The following is a 24,692-nucleotide window of genomic DNA, read 5'->3' as shown; positions in this document are numbered from 1 at the left end:
GTAGTACAATAAAACCTAATACTGTACAATAGACATGTTAGCAATAGTCTCTGATACAGAGATGGTGTTACATTCCAATTTCAGACCCAGCTGATCTATTATTTTACATTTGTTTATATTAAATATAAATATATATTTGTATCTGCTACTCTTGTACCAAATAGCTCCCCCAAAATAAATTAATATGAAATATTAAGATGCCTGATTTTCAGTTATACTTTCAAAATAAGAATGTAGACAAAAATCTGAATGGCTGAAAGAAACATTTATTTTTAAAAACTTATAGTCTTCTCTGGAAGGATTTGCACTTTAAATGTAGGCCCTGCTCTGATTTAAAAAATAAATCAGTATTTTCTTAGAATTCAGAGGCCTCAGATTGCTGTTGCTCCAACCATCTGAAGGTTTCTAAAATTCCTAACTAGAGTTAGCACATTAGGACGCTAGTATTTGTTTATAATTTTCAGCCTCTTGGGCATATATAGTACATTAAGAAGTCGTGGAAGCAAATAGTAATAATTATCAAGAGACAGCCCTTTATCATGAGCTGCCTATATTAACTTTACTAAATCTGCCCTACCCCCAGCTAGAAGTCCCTACACAAAGCGGCTTTCAGCTACTACTCTTTCCCTCTCGCCCTCTTCTCCACCTACAGGTAAAGTAGAAGCCAGTGGTTGGTTAGGTACGCTGCCTTTCGGAGATTCTGACCAATCAGACATGAATTAACGGCGGCCGAGTGCCCAATTGGCGTATGGCTGGGCGCCCCCTGGCCACCACAGACAGTGTAGTGGAGCCCGCGGTGGGTATTTAGAAGGAGGACGGTGAGCTCTGTGTGTGTGGGGGGCTGGGTGGGGGTAGAAATAGGTGGTGGTCGTATGTGCGGTGGTGGTTTTTAGTCAGGTAGGAGCTCGAGTCTTATGCTCCCCGCCCACTTCGCCGTCGCCGCTGCTCCTCCTCCTTATCTCCAGTAGTGGCCGCCTCGTCCATGGACGATGTAAGCCGCGAGGGGCTAAGCTGCCTAGGCAGGCAGTCATGGTCACATACCGGCGATAAACGCGTCGCTGAACGCTCTAGAGTCTCCCTATCTCGCCCTCTTCCCGTCCCTTTTTGCAGGGGGCGTGTTCGCGCGTGAGGGAGTCAGGAGAGAAGCCTTCCTTGTTTTCTTTTGCCTTCGGAGCGCCGCCATGTCCAGCTCCTCCTCGCAGACTCCTCCTCACCACCAGCCCCCGCAGCGGATGCGCCGTGGCGCCGCCGGGTCCCCAACCAGCGGTAACGCCGGGGTTTCGGTCGGTAGTAATGGGTCTGGCGGCGGAGGAAACGGCGTTGGAAGCGCCCCCGGTGGCGGCGCTGGGACTAGCCGGCTGCTCCAACCGATCCGCGCCACCGTCCCTTTTCAGCTCCTGAGGGGAAATCAGCAGAGCCCGACTCGCTTGCCGATCTCCTTAGCCTCCGTGGGGAGTAATACCGGCCCTGGAGGGCCGCGAGGCGGAGGGGGAGGAGGCGGGGGGAACGGTGGCAGTCCGCCTCCACCAAACTCTACTTCACCGTTGGCTCTGGCGGCCGCTGCTGCCGGCGCCGCCGTTGTTGCTGCCCCGCCGGGAGCAGGCGGGGCAGTAGAACCGAGCAGGGTGAAGGTAAGGCAGAAGCGCTCGCCTGACAGCAGCAGCAGCACCACCACCGCTACCACCACCACAACCAACGGCGGCAGGCGGAGGAGCAGCTCACCTGAGAGAAGGAGCCCCAGTTCGCCCATATATAAAGGTAAAGCAGAGACAGGGTAGAGGTGTAACCCACCCCACTTCCATAAAAGCCTCCCTTGTCGTATTCCCTCCCTCCCAAAGATCTAACACGATTCATTTAGGGAAAATATTAGGCATAAATTTACGATACTCCACAAACGTCCGCCCTCTACATTGCTAAGTGATTCATTTGTAAATTCTAGTGTGTCAGTGAAGCTTCAGTTGAGCTCAAAAGGAGAAGCAGCAGATTTCTAAACCCAAGCTTTTCCTCAGCTGAAACCGAAAAAGATTTGGCCCTTCACTTATTCGTTGATTAATTGCTCCTTTAACATTGTTTATTTCTCTAGAATAGGGCAATTAAAACGTAATAAAAGTATTGTCCCCCATCCAGATAGATGGGTAAATGAGGGCTGGGAATTATACTGATAATTAAAAGTGTAGAATCTTGGAGGTTAATTTGGAATAACACAACTTGAAATGCATTATATATTGATGTGAGTGCTGAAAATAGTTAGGGGTTTGCTCTTTTAACAAATTTTTATCAACGTTTTTATGATTGAGAACTTTAATGCTGAATTCATGCTTTTATGTGTTCTTCTGTTTCAGTGACTAAAATGCTTTTCTTTAAGAGGCAACTTAAATTTAAAGGACTTTAAAGGAAGCCAAGTGCTGATATTAATTATATTTTTATATAAGTTACATTCCTAACAATGTATGTTAGAAATCCATTTATGCTTCTACTTATAGAAATAAGGAATATGAAAACCAGATTAAAACAAAATGCTGCTAATAAAAGTGCATAGGATGTGATGGCAGAACAGTTGTTTACAGCATTTCTAAAACCTGCAGGTTATATGAATGGCAGCAGTTTCTACAAAAAAATCTTTAAAAAGTATAAATGCAATCTCTTTGCAGGTTAAACCTACATGAATACGTGTTCCTTGTTTATTCATTTTAAATATGCTATGTAAATTTGTAAACTAAATTCCTCAATATAGTGCAGATATAAGTGTTTCAGAAACTAATAAATTATTCAAATCTTCTAACATGACAATGATTATTTTAACTGTTCAACTCCCCTTTTTTCTTTCCATATTTAGATGAATCAAATTAATACACTGCTTATAGTAATTCTTATATATACTTCATCTTCAATACTTTTGCATCTGTAATAATGCTGGGTCTGTGTTTAATTTTAAAAGCAAATTAAATAAGCCTCTTACTAATATTGAAAGCAGCAAGTTATAATGATTCTTGGCTTAAATCCTTGGCATTAATTCTTAAGATAGATGAATTTGACAAGTCATTCTTCAACCATTTGAAGAATTACACCAAAACTTATAGTTCTTCACATTTGAATCTGTATGTGATCTCCATTTAGAAAAAATATTTGGAAATTATTTATGGAATTAATCTTTATCTGACTTGATAAAAATTGAACTTTATATTATCAAGTTTAAAAAAAGTTAAACTGCTCACAAGACAAATATAGATAAAGTTGTAAGAACATTTTTTACTTTTAAAAAGTAGTAATATGATGAGATTCTGTTTTCATAGAATATTCAGGATAAAATAAAACTTTTATATATGACTTAGATCCTTTCCTAAAATATTTTTAAAAGAGTAAAATAACTTATATTCAAAATTGACCAATCCTTTAAGCTAGAAATAAGTGACTTCATGTTTTAATTCTGCCTTTAGCATTTGTAGCAGTCAACAGTTTGAGGTAACTGAGAGTACAACCATATGAAATAACCTGACAAACAGTTACCAGAATGCACATAATAATGATTCAGCCAGTTTGCTCTGGATAATTGAAAAGTTCATTAACTAACCTGTTTTACTCATCCATTCCTGTAATTTGATGAGTATGTCTTTTTTCTTTATACAACTCAAGTATATTCTTTAAGCTACAAAATAAAATACATTTTTAAAAAAACTCTGCAAAATGGCTTTGTGGGTTTTGCAGTTGGCATTGAATACAAAACCTATGCCATTTTTTAATTTGTTCTTTTCTCAGCTATTACCTCTTTGGACTGTGTAACATAATTGAAAAAGCAATCTGCATTTGTAAAGACTTAAGAGTTGCTTGGGCCTTAGTTCTGTTGCAAAATAACAATGCTTCAACTACTAAACATCTGAGAATCTTACTTTGTATTAATATTAACAATTGCCAGAAATGGTGATGTGATAATCAGTATTTAATATATTTAAAAGTGCAAGTGATCTATGGTCTTTTTTTTTAAGAATGGGGAACTTAAATTCTTTTTCTTTAGTGTATGATTCTTCCATCTTTTTACAATGCAGTTAATTGCAGTGAAATTTTTCATATGAACATGTAAACAAATTGCCAGGTATTCTGAAAGCTGCAAAGTGCTATGGATTGGAAGCTTGTACAGGTCAGGCAGCTGCCACTGCAGATGGTGACATCATTCTTGCCTGAATGAAAACAGCTTTCTTAAGAACTCTCTCTCCCACCCTCATTTTTCATCTCTAGGATGCTCTCAAATTTTTGCTTCAAAATTAATACTATTTCTGATTTTAAAAACTTACAAGCCAGAGAATAATTACATATTACATTTACAGGTATACCTTTTGTAAAATATTATTGTAACTTCCATGTTTATCAGTTAATCTGCTTAACTATTCATCATTGCATTTTATATTTTGTACTTGTATATTTGTAGCACTACATACTATCTGGTATCTCACAGTTTGTGAATTTCATGATATTGAATTATTTTTTCCTTTATTTCTGTTCAAACATGCAATACAGCATATATTTTATAAAATGCTTTGGTAATATTACAAATGAAAAATATGCAGGATTTAACCCATTTGTAAATAGTTGCAAAGAATAAACATAACTGACAAGCATGGATTTGCTGCCATTCCATTGATATATTGGCTGTCCAAATACTGTAAAAGGTCATGACTTTTAAATTGTGAGAAAGATTATTTCTAAAATAGTTTCTTTTACTGTCTTATAAGTACATTTTATCCTTTTTAATGTTCTTATATGCCGAATAAATTGAATCCTTTTTCAAATATTTATAAAAGTCTTCAAAATCTATAATGGCAGGGTAGGAGGTGAGGATTAAAATGGGCAATTGCTTCAATATAGTTTAAACACATGTAACTTGTCATAATTATTAATTTTAACAGGCTTCTAATGAACTGTTGTCAACATTTTAAGAGTAATTTTGACTCTGATTGTATTGTGGCCTAGAATACACCCCCATAAGCTTTTTTCCCCAGCCTACACCTTTGGCCAGTCTAATGTTTTAAGATGAAAGGAAATTGACTTGAGTCATAAATAATGAGCCTATAGTGAAAACTGAAATTTGTAATTGGTATTATATTTGATTTCATATTATATGACATAATGAACTCTTTCTGATATGTTTGATGGCCCAATACCCTGATATGCCACAATGCAGGAAGATATCAGATTGTTTCTAAATTTATGTTTAAGAGGTTATGAATTCTAAGTGTATTTTGTCACTGGTTGCTTGGATAGGGAGAATTTCTATATACTACAAAAATTTAAAATGTAATAAAATTAATTATATCCCTGAACTCTGTCCAAAATCTAAAGAACTCTAATAGCTTAGTAAACCCAAGGAGGATTAAGCTTGTATTTTCCCCCAAAATACTGATTCCAGTCATATTTTTTATGATAGTGCTTTCTAAAATGTTCTTCAACTTTAAAGAAGCAGTGGATATGTCAGAGAAATCGATATTTCAGTCAGATGTAAAGCTTGGATATTAAATCCTAAATACCTTAAAGTGTTCTGATTCATGTTATTGATCCTGAAAAAATAAGCCTTTTTAAAAACAACATTGAAAAGATATGGAAAAATACTAATTATAATCTTTATGTGGTAGTTTGAATGAAACTTTATTGTATTCTTACATATATTGTTGTGTTAGTAATACCCAATTTTATGTATATATTGTTAATATCTATGGGATACAGATAATTGCAAATTAATAATTTTGCATTCTTAACACAGTTGTGTGTATGTAAATAATTCTGAGCTCATATTCCAGAGAGCAGATTTAAGGTTCAAACAGGTCAGTGGTAGTGTGATAGGATGGTTGCTCACAAAAGTATGCCTTATCAGTTGGATGTGTTTGCCACATAAATTAGCAAGTAGACATAGTGTTTGTTTTTAGTGGTGGGCATGCTGACTACAGAGACAAATTACAGATGCAAAAAGCACTCTGGTTGGATTTCTGCAACTTGTAAAATTAAAATATAATAGGTTAATTTGTGGCTCAGTTGCTGTAGAAATCTAGACAGTAGAAATCCAAACAATTAGAGCAGCCTCCGAGAAAGGAAGTGAACCAGGACAGCACAAAGTCTCCCACTCCCATGAGAGATAGAGCAAGGATGGATGCACTACCCCCATCCTGCTCCCGCCAGAGACCATCCAAAAGTGTGACCAAGTTGAATGTGCTGACAACAAAATCACAAAAAATTATCAATGGAAATCAAATTTAGCGACCCATGGAGGTCTGGATTTGGAGTTACACTCAAAATTAAAGTGGAAAAAAACACTACAGGCTGATCCAACTTTGATGTAATGTCCTTAAAACAAGTCAAAATGAGGCTCAGTAGTGTGTGGTTGGCCTCCACGTGCCTGTATGACCTCCCTACAACGCCTGGGCATGGTCCTGATGAGGTGGGGGATGGTCTCCTGAGGGATCTCCTCCCACACCTGGACTAAAGCATCCCCCAACTCCTGGACAGTCTGTGGTACAACGTGGCGTTGGTGGATGGAGCAAGACATGATGTCCCTGATGTGCTCAATTGGATTCAGGTCTGGGGAATGGGCGGGCCAGTCCATAGCATCAGTGCCTTTGTCTTGCAGAAACTGCTGACACACTCCAGCCACATGAGGTCTAGCATTGTCTTGCATTAGGAGGAACCCAGGGCCAACTGCACCAGCATATGGTCTCACAAGGGGTCTGAGGATCTCATCTCGGTACATAATGGTAGTCAGGCTACCTCTGGCGAGCACATGGAGGGCTGTGCGGCCCCCTAAAGAAATGCCACCCCACACCATTACTGACCCACTGCCAAACCGGTCATGCTGGAGGATGTTGCAGGCAGCAGAACGTTCTTCATGGCGTCTCCAGACCCTGTCACGTCTCACATGTGCTCAGAGTGAACCTGCTTTCATCTGAACAGCACATGGCGCCAGTGGTGAATTTGCCAATCTTGGTGTTCTCTGGCAAATGCCAAACGTCCTGCACGGTGTTGGGCTGTAAGCACAACCCCCACCTGTGGATGTTGGGCCCTCATACCACCCTCATGGAGTCTGTTTTTGATCGTTTGAGCAGCCACATGCACATTTGTGGCCTGCTGGAGGTCATTTTGCAGGGCTCTGGCAGTGCTCCTCCTATCCCTCCTTGCACAAAGGTGGAGGTAGCGGTCCTGATGCTGGGTTGTTGCCCTCCTACGGCCTCCTCTACGTCTCCTGATGTACTGGCCTGTCTCCTGGTAGCGCCTCCATGCTCTGGACACTACACTGACAGACACAGCAAACCTTCTTGCCACAGCTTGTATTGATGTGCCATCCTGGATGGGCTGCACTACCTGAGCCACTTGTGTGGGTTGTAGACTCTGTCTCATGCTACCACTAGAGTGAAAGCACCATCAGCATTCACAAGTGACCAAACCATCAGCCAGAAAGCATAGGAACTGAGAAGTGGTCGGTGGTCACCACCTGCAGAACCACTCCTTTATTGGGGATGTCTTGCTAACTGCCTATGCTTTCCACCTGTTGTCTATTCCATTTGCACAGCAGCATGTGAAAATGATTGTCAATCAGTGTTGCTACCTAAGTGGACAGTTTGATTTCACAGAAGTGTGATTGACTTGGAGTTACATTGTGTTGTTTAAGTGTTCCCTTTATTTTTTTTGAGCAATGTATTTTTACATGCTTATAGCAGGAAGGGTGGTAGCTATAAAAATAATTGTTGGCAGGGTTTTTTTTTTTTGAAAGTCTGATCAGCATTGAATATTTTTACTGCCTTTCACAAGAGAAAGAAAAATAGAAACTTTCCTAGTCTTAAACCCTAAAAAAATATTTTGTTCTCCTTTCTAAAAATATTGGAATTTTCTATGTCTTTTTCTCCATTCTTAATTATCATTCCACAATCTTTAGATTGTGAAGAAAGAGAATAATATATTTTATTCAAATTAAAAATATATTGAAAGGCATAATAACACTTGGAACATGCTCAATATTAATGTACATATCTCTGCCTTTAATTCACCAAAATCCCTAACTTTCCCATAGCCCGAGGCAGGGGAAGAAATGTCCCTTGCATTTCAATTTAGGCTTTGATAATTACATTTCTATTTTGCTTTTCTATTTTGAACAAGAACTTTTAAAGCAGTTTTTTTCTTTCCTGATCCCACATATAACTAGTATTATTTTGTGATGGCACAGACTAATTCTGCCAAATGCCAGCAGTTCTCACTGGTTCAAGGTTGACTCAGCCTTCCATCCTTTTGAGGTCAGTAAAATGAGTATCCAGATTGGGCGCAATATGCTGACTCTGAAACCTGCTTATAGAGGAATGGAAAGCACTGTGAAGTGGTATATAAGTCCTATTGCTAAGTACTAATATTTTAGTATTATTTGTAATATACCACCAAGTTTCTGTTATAATGTGTAAAAATTTGCTATTTTTTCTTGAGAGGTGGGGAAGGGAGATTACTAGTGATATTATAAATAGTTTTTGTTTCATTAGATACTTTTCATAAAGTGTCTACACAATTTTAATCGATAAAGGAGAGAGGAATTTTAAGACAGGAGAAAGTAGGAGTCTAAAAAAGGGGTTTAAAAAGATATCTAAACGTTATACGCAAAAGCATTATAGTTGTCCGATTCCTACTATGGAGCTAGATATACCCTGTATTCTGATTTTTTACTTTTCTCTTTCTCTGTCTCCCTCAGATTTAATTATATTACTGTAATCATATCATTATTTTTGATCATAAGACATTTTTTTCTGCTAACAAGCAGTTGATTATATCTATGGTATATATACTATTAAAAGATTATTAGATTATATAGTACAAAATATAAAATGGTTAAAAACATACTGTAAATTGCCTCATTTTGAATTTACATTAGACATTTAATTAAACAAATTGCAAAAAGAACTTAAATGACTCTCAAAATTGCAAATATAAATTAAGTTAAGATATTGAGGTGATAGATCTGGACAAGGCAGAAGATTGGCGTATAAATGGATATTATACACACATGCGCGTGCACACACACACACACACACACACAGTTTCCCCAAAAATATGCCCTACCGTGAAAGTAAGTCCTAGCTTGATTTTTGTATGTATCAATGTAAGCCCTAACCCCCCCCAATAATTAAGACCCTGCCCACAGCAGGGTGCACAAGTAAAAATTAAGCTAGGGTGGGGATGAGGGGTGAAGCTGCCCTACTACTAAACCTTTGGATAGTTGCATCCAGGCCTCTCACATCCTGACACCTGCCCTGCTGGCCCATTTCTCCTGCAGCTGGCAAGGCTTTCCTGAAGGCCTCTGTAGCTGATAGTAGAGCTTGGATCAATCTGGGGCTCTGTTATTGGCTGCAGAGGCCTTTAGGAAAGCCTTGCCAGCCGCAGAAAAAGTTCCTAAAAGCCTCTGACAGTGAAAAGGCGGTCGGGGAAGATGCGCACAAGTGAGGTGAGTCAGTGGACGACATCCGCTGAAAATAGATTGGGTGCTTTTTTGGGTGGCAAAAAAAATAAGACAGGGTCTTATTTTGGGGGGAAAGTGTGTGTATGTGTGTATGGGGGTATGTGCATATACAGTGGAACCTCGGGTGACAACCAGTATTTTTGCTACTGTTTTGCTTGTGGTCACAAATAGAACTTCGGGTGGTGACCAACCAAGCCTGAAAATTGCAATTTTCCCTGCCACGGCGATTTCCCCTTTGGTGCCAATTTTTGTTAGTTTTTTTGATCCATGCATGTGCAGACGGTCGTATTTCCAGTCACGACCAAATCAGGTTGCAACCATAATCCTGGAACGGATTATGGTCGCAACCTGAGATTCTACTGTGTGTGTGTAGTGTATAGTGTATAGTCTTATTACTAAAGATGGCATTTCCATGGTATGTTTTCCCCAATCCATATGTAACTTTCATATTTACAGGCATGATATTCTTCCGATTAAAATCGGAATTCCGATTTTTTTGGGAATCCCCCCCTTTGCCCCCCCTTCTTCTCCTTCCCCTCCCCTCGGAGGCCCCGGGTCAGGAGTTGCTGGGCGGCTCCAGTCCCGCGTTGCCTCAGGAAGGGAAAGGCAAAAGGAAGAGCCGCGGCGGCGCTTTGCAACGGCAGCAGCGGCTCCTGGTTTGCCTTTCCTTCCCAAGGCAACGTGGGACTGGAGCGCGTGAGCTGCGCCGGCGGTAGCAACTCCTGACAGCCCCAGCTGGATACCTGAGCGGAGCCGGGCGGTGCGGCGGGCCGCTGAGCGGCAGGAAAGGGAGCTGGGCCAGCCACAGACCAGCCTCTGTGCAACATGCCACCGCCCGGCCCTGGCGAGGGAAAGCAGCGGGCGCTCCCCGGGCGCGCGGTGGGGGGTCTCTTTTGGCCGGCCCCGATTTTTTTTTCAGAGCGGAATATCATGCCTGTATTTAATAAATGAAATGTTTTATTAGTATGTTATCTTTTTGATCCATTCTAGCAGAATGATTTAGAACAGTGATCCCCAACCTTATAGGTGCTGGAGACTGGTTCTGTGGAGGGCAGTTTTTCTGCAACAGAGTGCGGGTGTGAATTCACATGCGGTCTGGATCCCACGGGTACACAGATGGGGCTTTGCTCGCTTGCACAGTTTGATTCCTCTTGGGCCATGGACCAGTGCTGGTCCATCGTCTATGGATTGGGAACCCCTGACAAGAGAATGGAAATGGAAAATCTTGCAAATGTGGATTTTATATAATACCTTATATGTGTAATTGGGGAAATTTTTATATTGCATAAAGGAAATAAATTAGGTGTGCTGAAAGAAAATGTCAAGATTCTATATTCCTAACAGAAAGCTTTATTTTCTTAATAGTATTTGTCTAAATACATAGCTGTCACAACTATCATAACTTTGGAAACAAAATTGTTTTAAAAATATTTTCATATATTTTTACATGATGCTTAGTTTTTAAATTTCTAAGATTGAAGCATATAAACCTCTAGGATGCATCCAGTGGGGAAATTAGAATCATGTTGCAATTGATAGAAGATTAATCCATTGTAGGAGGTCAGAATATTAGGAATGCGCTATTTGAATTTGATTTTCACAACATAGGTATGTGAAAATGTGCCATAAATGTAACAAAATAAATTTATGCAAACAACTAAAAATGGTTGTTGATACTCACCAGATTAGAAAAAGTTACAGAACTATTTGAAAGGTTTTGGACTCTACCAGTTCGCTGTCAGGCAAATCATGAACAGATGGAGGCAGTGCAATGCCTTTTTACTCTCCCTGGGAATGTCTGAAAAACAAGATCACATCAAGGGAAGTTGTATAATATTTTAGGAGGACTCAAAGAAGCTCATGCTAACTTCTGAAGAATTAAATGCCTCTTTTGCATTGGCATTGGCAAATGTCAGGTTTATGAGACCACCATCAGGAGATCACTGAAACTGCCCAACTGCAGTTTGCAAAAGGCCATATGGATAAGGCAGAAGGCTGTTGTAAGAATGTTCTGTGAATGGAGGAGATTAAAATAGGGTTTTTTTACTTGAATGAAAAATGTTATGTTTGTTGAAAGGCAAACATTTCAGCCTAAGAATGGTACTGGCATTATCTTAATTTGGGCCTGCTTTGCTTCCTCTGACATAGGGCAACCCGCTATCTTTGATGGAACTATGAATAATGAATTGTACCAACAAATTCTACAGGAAAATCAGGGTATCTGTCAGTGAACTGAAGCTGAAAAAAAAGTGGGTCATGTAGTGAGACGATGATACAAAACATACAAGTTGTAGTATAAATGCATGGTGAAAGCAGAAGAAAGCTAATGTTTGGAATGGCCAAGTCAAAGTCTGGGCATTAATCCTATTAGAAGTATAGTGATAGGACCAGAAGCGGGAAGTTCATGTGAAGAAGCCCACCTTGATACTGTCTGTTAAGGAGTCAAGGACTAAAAAGCCTCAGCCTACATGCAGGACTGATCAACGGTTACCATAAACATATTGTTGCAGTTATTGCAACCAAAGGAGCATGCCAATTACTGAAAGCAAAGACTCATATAATTTTATTACACACTAATAAATAGTTTGAGATTGTCCTCAATGAAGAAATGAACAAATGTAATGTTTTTGGTGCATTTATTTAATTAGGTTCTCTTTATTTAATTTTAGGACTTGTATGGAATACACATCATGTTTTATGTCATATTTATGCAGAAATATTGAAAATTTTCACTGTACCATAAACCCAAGCCATGCCACGTAGAATAGTTCTTTTCCTTAATAAAACCAGTAAAAAGGCAAGCCACATACATGCTTGGTTTAAGTGTTCAAATTTGTTTATCAAAATGTATGCTCTCAAAAGAAATATCATAAAAGCTTAGATTTTAAATAGAAGTATCTAAAAGAAATAAGGATGAATAAAGAAACTAAGTTTTATCTTGACAATAGTCTATTGTAGCATGCATATTTCTTCTATCATAATATTCTAATTGCTGGAATTCCTTGAGAAAAAAGATGTAGAATGAAATTGTAAATGAAAGAGATTGTTGGTAATTCATTGATCTTTTGTGTAAATTGTCACACTGAAAACAGGATGGAAACTATAACCCTATACTTATAATCTTGCATATAATATGTTTTTGTTTCAGTGGACAAGCCAAAAGTCCAGCAAATTAGAACATCTAGTACTATAAGACGGACCTCTTCATTGGATACAATAACAGGACCTTACCTCACAGGACAGTGGCCCCGAGATCCTCATATACATTATCCTTCATGCATGAAGGACAAATCTACTCAGGTAAATACTTACAGCAATGGAAATTTTAAAACCTGGACTGAGGATTGGTTACTTTGCTGTTGGCATAACCATTGTAAAATGTGGAGTGTGGGGTTAGAAATGTATTTTGAAATTTTTATATTTATGGTTTTTATGCAGGGATTTCCTATGACCCAAAAAGAATTTCTGTAGAAGAATATGATTGAGAAAGGCTGGTTTAAGTCATTATAATTTTTCTGTCTTATTTTAAAACCTTATTGAAAAGATAATCATGAACTTTTTATTTTTTCTGTCTGAATATTAAACTATCCATTAGGAATCAGAATTTTTTCAATCTTAAAATGGAACATTCTGTAGCATTCTCCTACAGAGCATACTATTTCAGGAGTATTTTGAGATCATCCAAAGATGGTGTTCTGGATGAAGCAGATCTGCTTTGGCGCCAGACAATTCCAGCAAATTTTAAACTGCTTCCAACTCAGTGTCTTTGCTTGCAAAATCTGCCAAACGGTCTCAGAAATGGTATGGACTAAGTAAACAAAATATTTTAGAATACACTGGAATTTTCATTCCCAGATCATCAAATTTTACACATCACTAATCTTCAAATGTTGGCAAACATATAATATTAAAATAATTTCTTAGCCTTAGTATGGAAACTAGTTGAAATCAAATAGTACCTAAACATTCCTTTCAAGAAGTCAGCATTGGATATATTTAACTACGCACAAAATTTAGATTGTGCACATTTGTCCCATATCTTCAATCCCTAATCCATTCTATATTGAGCAACAAAATTTTGGAAGAGAAAGTATAGCTTGTTTTCACATGAAAACATGTAGAATATTCCATGTTTTGGGGACTGAATGGTTGGGTACTATGCTTGCTTATATTTCTATTTAAATGAAGTAACATGGAATCCTATTTTCTTTGAATCTTAACACCGCATGGCACAATTATACTAAGGATTGAAGCTGGTATCCATAAAATAGCATCTGAAATTTCTGATTTGTAACCAAATTGGTCAACTTAAATAGAAAAATTGTTAAGATAAAATTGTTATGATAAACTGATATTGTTGTAGATCTTTTCACATCTTAAAAATACAAAATATTTCCATGGAGAAAATTATTTTCTGATGTAAACCTTAATTGATACTGCAATATTTAACTTTTATTAGTACTGGAATGTTTAAAACTTTCCAACCTTATGTATTTGTCTGACTTTTGAATCTGATTAGGGATTATTTGTTATTGGCTTGGTAGCAGTTGAGAATGTTGAGTTAAAAATAGTATTTACAGTAAATAATTTATTAAAATTGTATTCCATTCAACAGTCAATGGCCAGCTTACTTTGGATAAAACCACATTCATTTTTATTACTGATTGGTTTGTTACAGCTACAGATGTGTTATAACCATTACACACTGCTGCTGCTATTACTACTACTACTACTACTGCTACTACTACCAGTACTACTAGAGGGAATTGATTATTGAATTGAGTTTCAGATTTGCAAGAGAATACATAGTTCAATGGTGAAGACTTTAGTTTATATTCAAAAATTATTACTAGTCCTTTGCATTTTCAGTTAAGACAAGAATGGATAGCTGTGATCTTCCCAGCATTTGTCACTGTTAGCCGAAGTGGCTAGTGCAACTGCAGATTAAAGTTCAACATCATCAGGAGAGTTATAGGTTCCCCATTCCTGAGCTAGACTAATAGGGATAATTCTGCCAACTATAGCAGACAGTATGTACATAAGTCCTTTTTGGATGGCTTCCTACGTAGAATAAAAAAAATAGAAATGAACCCCCTGCATAAGTTTACTTTTTGATTATTTACTGCTCCCAGTTCTTGGTGAGTTATGGCATACACATTGAGGATTAATTCTTTGGATTATTGATATTTTGGTAGATGATAAATAAAATTTGATATGCTCCAATTTGTATAGAAATTATGATAAACCTATATTTCTGTGCAAAACAAAACTTTCAGGAGAACATGCCATATGCAGACATTTTTTGTAATTTTGGTGCACACATATTCATTGCCTTTGATGAGTGAAATAATTGACAGTTCAATAATTGAGGAGCACAAAATTCAAACTTGCAGAAAAATCATGGATTCCAAAAAATCAATTTTTGAAAATTTAAAAAAGAAATTTCCTCTAACATAGAATTAAATCAGAATCCAGTTTTCAGTTCCAAACATCATTTCTCACTGAGGCATTCAGTCACCAGAGCTAATTGTTCAGCTACCTTCTTTCCCTTAGCACCTACTTTAACAGACATTTTAACACCAACAGGTGTGACTTGCTTCTGGAAAGATAAAGCTCAGTTAACCAGTGCAAACCTTATTCATTGCTAAAGAGTTGGCTTTTTGTTTCTAATAAAGAACTTAACAAAAAGTCCATTATGTTTTGGCTAAACATAATGTTGTATTTATAATTTAAATACATATAAATATGCAGAAAAATACAATACTACAAAAACGTCTCCCTTGAAATCCTGTTCTGCAACCAGTAAGTAAATCAGAAAAGCTTACAGCAAAATGCAACATTCTTTCATGTTCATAGATATGTACCTTGAAAACTAGTAATAGAAGTTAAATAGAAACAAATCTTTAGTGGTTTAGAAAGATGAAAGCGTAACTCATTCACGCTCCTAACATAATACAGAATCTTCTGGTTTCAGCATTTTAAAGAAGTGGTTTGCCATTGCATCCTTCCCAGGGCTGAGTGCAAGATCACTTAGCTGGCTTTGTGCCTAAGGTAAGCCTGAAACTCATGGTCTCAGTTTCTAGCCTGAAACTACAACTAACTGACTCTACCCCTTCATTATCCCTCTGCAAAGTAAAATGCAGTTGAAGATACAGCAGCACATTGATAAGTAATGTCTCCATTTTTAAAAAAGTTACTTGGGAGTCAGATGTCTTTGAGTAGTTAGGGCTGTTCCCGACCCCATAGTTCACTTTATTCTCAAACTTCAGCCCAATATTCAATCTAAACCAATACAAATAGGAATAGGAGTCCTTGCTGCCTTATTAGTAGGATGGAAAATTTATGAAAGAAAAATTCAGTTGAAAACAAAAAACAGTAAACAGTTTTTAAATCAGCTTAACATTGTTTGAAATAATCAGATGTGTGCTTTCTTCCAGTTTCATTTCAGACTTTGGAATACATCTGTGTATGTCTTAAGCTTGGAATGCTTGAATTAAATTTCTTGACATTGAAATGTTTTGCATATCCCAATTGTATAGCATTTTTAACAGAATATTCAAATATTAGTCTCTTGTTTTACATGAGTATGATAATTTTATTACTGTAAGTACAGAATCCATTGATAGTACCTTTCTATTAGGGGGTTGGAGTTACAGAATTAAAATTGAAAATAAGAACTGTTTCAGTATAGTTGAAAGTTATTTTGTTCTGTACTTCACCTTGGATGTCATATCTTATTTGAAATTTCTTATCCAGGTATTTTATACAGCATTATCTTGCTTAATATTGGAAGAAGTTACAAATTTTAGAGTATAATAGAATTCTTTATTGGCCAAGTGTGATTGGACACCCAAGGAATTTGCTTCTAACGCCTTAAGCTCTCAGTGTACATACAAGCAACAAGTGATAAATCATGATCATAATAATAAAGTACAATTATAAATCATAAGATACAACACTCAGTGATAGTCATCGAATACTAAATAAGCAATCAACCTAAATCATACCGTAATAGGATACTAACAAAAGCAATAAACATAAATCATAAAATATAAACAAAAAAGTTTGTATAGAAGTTTGTTTAGAAGAAACTAAGGAAAATTGGTAATAGGAAAGATGAGAAGGATAATAGTATGAATACAACTTTATTAAGTGGTTTGATATCTTAGGCCATAAGGCAGTGCTGTGGGAATTAGCTGTTTAACAGAATGGCATGAGAAAAAAAAACTGCCCTTGTCTAGTTTTGGCTTGCAGTATCTCTATAGAATCACCTTGAGGGAAGAAGTTGAAACAGTTTGTATTCAGGTTGTGGAGGGCCTGTAGATATTTTCATAGACCTCTTTCTGGCTTGTGCAGCATACAGGTACCCAAAGGATGGCAGACTTGTTACATTTTTTTTTTGCAGTCCTAACTATCTGTTGAAGTCTGTGTTGATCTTGTTTGGTTGCTGTGCCAAACCAGACAGTTATAGACATGAAAATGATAATAATTACTTTGTAGAAGCATAATAATCTATTCTTCTAAGTATTGATTAACAAATACATTAAGAACATGCAAAAGTCACCCATGAGAACTGCTAGTCATTTTAGAAACAGTATAATTTGATTTGATGACCACTACAAGTATGGGAGGAAATGTTTTTGCATTGTTAGAAATTGATACAAACTATGTTCATTGATTATTTTATATTTTTAAGGTCTAAACTTTATAGTTTGGAGACAAAATGAAATAAATTATATAGCAATAATGGCACACTTTTGACAAGTATCAGACAAATTGATATGGAGTGTTAAAAAAGAGTTTCCTGTAAGAATATTACCAATCTCTTGGACCTCCAGCTCTAATAATATAATTAGGTCTTAAGGTATTTCTAGAACATTAATAGGAATGGAGCTAACTCACAGTACAGAGAAGTACAGAGAAGACCAATAAAGATGAACAGGAGTCTGGAGACTAAAATATATGATGAATGAATGATTGCAGGAACTGGATATTTCTCCTTCATGCTGCTGCAAGAGCCCAGGATGGGTTAGACTCCTTCTGATGACATCATTAAACTGAGTCTGTTTAGTATAAAAGGCAGCCTGTGGGAGTGACCCCAGCTTTGACTCACCTTCTTGCGCCTGTAAGCTAGTGTCTCTCAAAGCAGCGCGTTAATCGCATTTACTCCTAATTTTTTTAAATGCATTTACTCCTAATTTATGTTGTAGGAAGCTGATCAAGCTTCAGGCACTGCTCCAGTGCAGTGGTGCTTTCAGCCCTGCAGTCCTGCAACGCCGAGGTTTTGATGTTGCCAGCAAGGGAGAGGCAAAAACATCGGGAGGGCTATAAGTAGCAAAGTGTCATCCAGCCTCCCCCCACGGCCTCTCCCCGATGGATTTAGCCGGCCACGATCACAAAGATCAGGTCGGAGATAAAGCACCAACCAGCTGATTGCCTGACTCAGACTGATGCTTTTTTCAGCCACAACTGCCACTCAGGGCTCTCAGCAGCCTAAAGAGAGACTTCATCAATGATTGGGGACAGCAATCTTTCAGTTGTTCGGGGCCACAGCTGCCTAAGGAGAGGCTTTATTTTAACCAGGCACCACAGCAGGTGCGAGCGGCCATCTTGCAACAGCAATTCCCTATTGCACGTGGTGAGCTGCCATTTTAGGTGGCCTCACGATCTGACTGTCTGCCCTAGAAAAGCCATCCTTCATATTTCAGAAGCAAGGCCCTTCTAATAGGCAGCACATATTGAGGGTTCCTTCTAGTACCTCTTGTGCTTGACTTATTTTTCATCATGGATCCAGACAGGGCCCAGGTAGAACTTTCTGGCCCAGAAACCCAAGACCTCCAACCAACCAGAAGAAAGAGATACCGACAGTGCACTCAATCCATCCAAAGTGAAGTGGTAGCTAAAATTAGAGCAAAAGGCACTGGCCCCCCAAAAAACATTCCAGGCTGAACTCAAGGCCGAAAAACATAGACATGCTGTCCTAGAGAGGCAGTTCAACAAAACTATAAAACAGATGAGGTGGCAACTTAAACATGCCTCTTAGCCAGGTGATCCCCAGGGTAGCCATGGAGGCCCCTCCAGGGGGGTATCAGAGATCCCAGATTCCCTTGGCCACCTATAATCTTAGTCCCCGGAGAGGCTTGAGGAACAGTCAGGGCCTCAAGATCTAAGCAGGTCAGGGCCTAATTTTCAACAGGCCACTTGGAGCTTCCCTCCATTACCCGGGGTACCTTACGGCCTAGACCTGAGGCTACCTTCACCCCCTCCTCTGCAGGTCTTCACCCCTCTGACCTTTCCTTGACCACCAGGCCCAGTGAGATTCAGGACGTGGTCTTCACTGCCATCAGACAGGGCTTGGCAAAAGGATTTCAACAAATCCTGAGGCCTTTAGAAAGGGCTCACTCCCTATTCCCAGCCTACTCTCAGGTACCTTTTCCTCAACAAGCAGGCTCTCTTTCTCAGGGGCAAAAAGCCTATTCTACCCATTCTGAGTGGGACGACTACAGGGAAGGTGACTGCGCAATTCCACATAAACACAGTCACTCATCAGGTTTGGATCGGGAAGAAGGGGAGATCTGGGACCCGAACCTTTTGGAGGAAGAAGATCTGCATCCAGATTAATCACCCTTGGCCATTGTCTTTAAACCAACATTATTTAAGACTCTCCTTAACAAGGCCCTGGTTACAGTTCAGCTGTCTCCTGAAGAGGTGGCACCTGAACCACAAGGAGAACCTAGGCATGGAGATTCCCTTTTCTCAAAACCTGTACTTTCTGTGGAGGTTTTCCCCTCCCCTCGCCTATTCCTGGACTTAGTCAAGGACCAGTGTGCCTCCCCTGCAGCTGCTCCATGACCCACGACAGGAGTTTTTACAGTGTGGGTCCTTCCCTGGCTAATGCTCTGGCTGTCCTCTCTGTGGACGCTCCTGTCACCTCCTTCTCCTCTGGCACCCCCACCGAGCCAGCGGACGTTCTCAAGGTTGACGATAAGCACTCCGAACAGACCCTTAAACGCAACCATCAAGCAGCTGCATGGGCTGTCCGGGCTTTGACTGCTGCGTCGTTTTTCACCAGGTCCTCAATCCATTGGATGTGCCAGCTACAAGACCGCATACCAGCATCCGATTTCAGGTCACACCAGGACCTAAAAAAGATTATAGCAGCAGTGGAATTTACAGCAGATGCCGCCCTTAACTCTACCAAATTTGCTTCCAGGACCATGGCCTCCTCGGTGGCAGCGAGAAGGCTCCTTTGGCTCCGGAATTGGCAGGCGGAATCTCTCCAGAAATGAAAACTAGTTTCTGCTCCCTGTACAGGTGACAAGCTCTTTGGTGATGCACTAGAGCCATATCCCATCGAAACCAGGGATAAAAGGAAGGTGCTTTTCTCCACAGGAAAGAAGGCAGACTACCGCCCGGCACTTTACCGTCCATCTCCTTTCCAAGCCGAGATGAACCCCCATTTTTCCAGGCCACAGAGGTCAATTTCCCAGCTCCAGGAACAGCGCCCCTATGCATCTAGCAGACAACAACATCCTGCTGGTAAATGGCCCTTTCGTGGGGGAGGGTGGTCGTTCCTTCTGTCGCTCTAAGTAACCCCTCGTTCTCCCCACCCATCGGGGGTTACTTGGCCTTCTTCGTCTCCAGATGGGAGGAGTCAATGATGGATGCCTGGGTACTCAACACAGTCAGGTATGGTTTACAACTGGAATTTCTCTCATCACCACCTGAAAATTTTGTGTTCTGTCCAGTCTCATGGGACAGTTCAAAGAGGGCTCTCATGAATTCAGCTGTACAACAGCTAGTGGACATAAGGGCTATTCAACAAGTCCCCGAGCATCAATGGGGACATGGTTTTTATTCTCGTCTTTTCATGGTCCCTAAGATCTCGGGGGTGGTGTGCCATTCTTGATCTAAATTTTTTGAATGAGTTTATCTCATACAGGCTTTTTAAGATGCAGACCCTGCATTCTATTCTAGAGAGCGTTCGGGAGGCGACCTCCTCTCCTCCATTGACCTCATGGCTTACCTCCATATCCCCATCTGGCCTCATCACTGCCAGTTTCTCCATTTCTGTTACCAGAACTCCCACTTCCAATATCGGGCCCTTCCCTTTGGGCTCTCGTCGGCGCCGAGAGTCTTCACAAAGGTCCTAGCAGCATTGGTGGCTTCGCTCCAGTCTGTTCCAGTGAGAATCCAATGCTACCTGGATGACATTGTGATACAGTCGTCCATCCAATCCATCCATCGAGACCTACAAGCTACACTGTGCTGTCTCCAGAGTCACGGCTTTTCCATCAACACCAAGAAAAGCCATCTGTCTCCCACAACCAGAATATTTCAGTTGGGAGTGGTCATCAGCACATCCCTGTGCCAAGCCTTTCTATCTCCAGATCGGGGGAGAAGCCTTACTGACATCATCCGTCAGGTTCAACATCAACACACTTCCCCTGTTGCAGCTGTCCACACTACTGGGGAAGATTATATCGTGCATCGGGATCGTCCCATGGGCACAAATTCACTCCCAATCTCTTTAATGGTTCCTGCTCCCTTTTCCACGGGCAGGAACCAGCCACAAGTCGATCAGAGTACAGCTTTCTCCTCAGACCCAACATTCCTTCAAGTGGTGGCTTTCTCCGGCTCTCTGGAGGGGCCATCCATTCAACGAACCAGAAAGACTTATAGTCACCATGGATGCCAGTCTTTTGAGTTGGGGGGCCCACATGGACGGCCAAATAGCTCAGAGGATTTGGTCCCGGACAGAAAAAGCCTGACCCATAAACTGGCTGGAGCTGAGAGCCATATTCCTGGCTCTGAGGCACTTCAGGGCCACGGTGACTGGAACTCATATATTAGTGTTGACAGACAACATGGCCGCAAAGGCACATGTCAACAGGCAAGGGGGGGATGAGATCCAGGGCCCTGATGAGGGAGGCCGAACATTTGGGACTGTGGTTGGAGAGACATTTGTTGTCCATCACAGCGGATCACATCCCCAGGGTGGACAACTCCCAAGCCGACTGGCTCAGCCGGAGCTTGGTCGACCACTCAGAATGACGCCTCCAACCGTCCCTATCCGAGACCTCTCCCTCAGGTTTGGAACTCTTCTTCACTCCCCAAAATGTTCAAGTGAACAGGTTTTTCACCAGGTTGCCTTGTCAGGGTGCAGAGGGGACCAATGCTTTTCAGAGCAGATGGTCCAGGGGTCTCCTGTACACCTTTCCCCCTCTTCTCATCATTCTGGCAGTCATTTGGAAGATGTTGGAAGAACAGGCGGAACTAATTCTCCTAGTCCCCCGTTGGCCAAGGAGACTCTGGTTTGCAGACCTGGTGAACCTGTCTGTAGCCACTCCCTGGAGGATCTCAGCCAACAAAATTTCCCTTCATCAGGGAGCCCTGTTCTATCTGGATCCCCAGTGGTTCAAGCTGATGGTGTGGCGCTTGAGCGGCAGCAAATAAGGGAGACTAATCTCCCAGAGAGGGTTATCCTTACCATCAAGGCATCTCGTAAAGCATCTATGACGCACATCTACAATGCCACCTGGAGGGTCTTTTGTCAATGGTGTCTAAAGGAGGGGCTTTCCCTTACTTCAGCTCAGGTAGCAGAGGTTCTAGGTTTGTTCCAAGATGGCTTAGAAAAGGGACTTGCCCCTAACACCCTACACCGCCAAGTAGCAGTCCTTTCCTTAGTTCTCTCCTGGGAACCATTTTCTTCCTTGTCTCACCATCCCTCTGTGAGAAGATTTCTGAAAAGGATTTCCAACCTTCACCCCCCTGTAGTACACAGGTACCCTTCATGGGATCTTTCTAAGGTGCTCCATGCTCTGACGGAACCGCCATTTGAACCCCTCAGGGCAGTGTCTCCATAATTTTTGACCCTGAAAGTGGTTTTTGTAGTAGCAATCACATCTGCTAGACGGGTGTCAGAGTTGGCTGCCCTCTCGGTCAGACAGGATCTGTGCACTTTTCATGAAATAATCAGACTAACTCCGTTTAGATCCCACCTTTATCCTAAAGGTCAATTTCTGGTTCCACAGGTCCCAGGACATTGTGTTGCCAGATTTCTGTCCTCTTCTGCACCACAACTTAGAGCGCAAGTGGCACACCTTAGATGTTAGGAGAGCACTTAAGATTTACCTCAAACGTACTTCCATTTTTAGGAAAACTGAAGCTATGTTTGTCTCCTTTTCCCCATCTCACTTGGGGAACAAGGCCTCTCCTCCCACCTTAAGCAGGTGGGTCAATGTGTTCATTGCACAGGTCTACAGGGCTGTCGTTCTTCCGGTGCCTCAGGGACTAACCGCGCAGTCTACCAGAAGCGCCACGACTTCAGCTGCCTGGGCCACCCAGTCATCCCTGGAAGAGATTTGCAAAGCGGCCAGTGGCCATGGGCATCCCTGTTTCCTTTCATCAGACATTACTGTCTGGATTCCTTTGCCTCTGTAAGTGCGGCCTTCAGCAGATGGGTACTTCAGTGAGTGGTTCCACAGTCGGAGTGATCAGCCGGACGAGGACCCTCCCGTGGACATGCAGGCTTTGGTATGTCCCATCCTGGGCTCTCACAGTAGCATGGAGGAGAATGAGCGTTGGTAGAATTACCTGAGAACGCCCTTTCTATCTATGCTGCTAGAGAGCCCAGACACTCCCTTGTTTCGTCTGGATTCTGATAAGAAATATTAACGTTCTAGATTCTGTTTGGCTTTCAGAGACACTCACTAAAGTCTGTCAAGCATCTTCGCCAAAGCTGAGGTTACTCCCACAGGCTGCCTTTTATACTAAACAGACTCAGCTTAATGATGTCATCAGAAGGAATCTAACCCATCTTGGGCTATTTAGCAGCACAGATAGAAAGGGCATTCTCAGGTAATTCTACCAATGCCCAGTTTAGTCCAGGGGTGTCAAACTCAAGACCCGGTGCCAGATGCGGCTCGCTCGCAATGTGGTTGGATCTGGCCCCCGGGACTGTTTTGGAAAATGTAAAGGGCTGGCCCACATTGCTTCAGCCTGGTCTACCTGCGTTGCTTTGGCCCGGTCTACCCATGTTACTTTGGCCTGGTCTATCAAATGTGAAGAAGAAAAACAACGGGGCAGTGTGGCTTCATCCCAGTCTATCCAATGCTAAGAGGAAACAGGTCAGCAGTTTGAGGAGTGGCATCAAGACTGGTCACAGCCACCCAATCGGTCATGCCCAGTGACTGGCATCAAGCAGGCCACGCTCACCCAGTTGGCCACGCCTGCCCGACTCCCCGAGGTCATCAACAGCCCTGATGCGGCCCTCAATGAAATTGAGTTTTACACCCCTGGTCTAGTCTTAATGAAAAGAAAGACTAGGAGTAGCATGACAGTCTTCCAATATTTGAGAGGCTATCAGAAAGAAGGGTACAGTCTATTCTCAGAGCACCAAATGAACAGATTCTCAGAGTACAACAGATAACTGATGAAAACATATGTTGATGACCCAAGCTCTGTAAAGGACCTTGGAATACTCACCTCTAATGATCTAAGTGCTAGAGCCCACTGCAACTACATAGCCAAAAAGGCATTAAGAGTTGTTAACCTAATCCTACGTAGCTTTTTCTCTGGTAATATCACACTACTAACCAGAGCATACAAAACATTTGCTAGACCAATACTCGAATACAGTTCATCAGTCTGGAACCCACATTACGTATCTGATATTAACACAATTGAGAAAGTCCAGAAATATTTCACAAGAAGAGTTCTCCACTCCTCTACTCGTTGTAGAATACTTTATGCCATCAGACTTGAAATTCTAGAACTAGAAAACCTTGAATTACGCCGTCTTCGGTCTGATTTAAGCATGGTATATAAAATCATACATTGCAATGTCCTACCTGTCAATGAATACTTCAGCTTCAATCATAACAACACAAGAGCACACAATAGATACAAACTCAAAGTTAACCGCACCAAACTTGATTGCAGGAAATACGACTTCAGCAATAGAGTGGTCAATGTCTGGAATACTCTACCCGACTCTGTAGTTTCTTCCCCAAACCCCAAAAACTTTAACCTTAGACTGTCTACTATTGACCTCACCCCTTTCCTAAGAGGTCTGTAGGGGCGATGCATAAGCGCACCAACGTGCCTACCGTCCCTGTCCTATTGTTTCTCTTATTCTTCTTTTATTTTTCTTATATGTACCCATTTCATGTATTCACAACTATGTATACACTTATACTTATTATCTTGTAAACAA

The 24,692-nt window shown here is 40.8% G+C and overlaps 1 protein-coding gene across 2 annotated transcripts in view; it reads left to right on the top strand.

Annotated features, from left to right (window-relative positions):
- Positions 1-253: 253 nt before the first annotated feature.
- GLCCI1 (glucocorticoid induced 1) overlaps positions 254-24,692 on the top strand; it is a 53,186-nt gene continuing 28,747 nt past the window's right edge. For both annotated transcript variants that reach the window (XM_087947188.1, XM_026677775.2), the window contains exons 1-2: positions 254-1,758; positions 12,624-12,775. In XM_087947188.1, coding sequence (XP_087803314.1) covers positions 1,182-1,758; positions 12,624-12,775 — 729 coding nt within the window. In that variant the 5' untranslated portion in view covers positions 254-1,181. The remainder of the gene's footprint in view (positions 1,759-12,623; positions 12,776-24,692) is intronic.

Source organism: Notechis scutatus, chromosome Z (genome assembly GCF_049901735.1).
Source record: "Notechis scutatus isolate UNSWTSFEM ecotype Mainland chromosome Z, rNotScu1.2, whole genome shotgun sequence".
Lineage (NCBI taxonomy): Eukaryota > Metazoa > Chordata > Lepidosauria > Squamata > Elapidae > Notechis > Notechis scutatus.
Note: the sequence above shows the minus strand (reverse complement) of the source record. Positions and strands in the feature narration are given on the sequence as shown.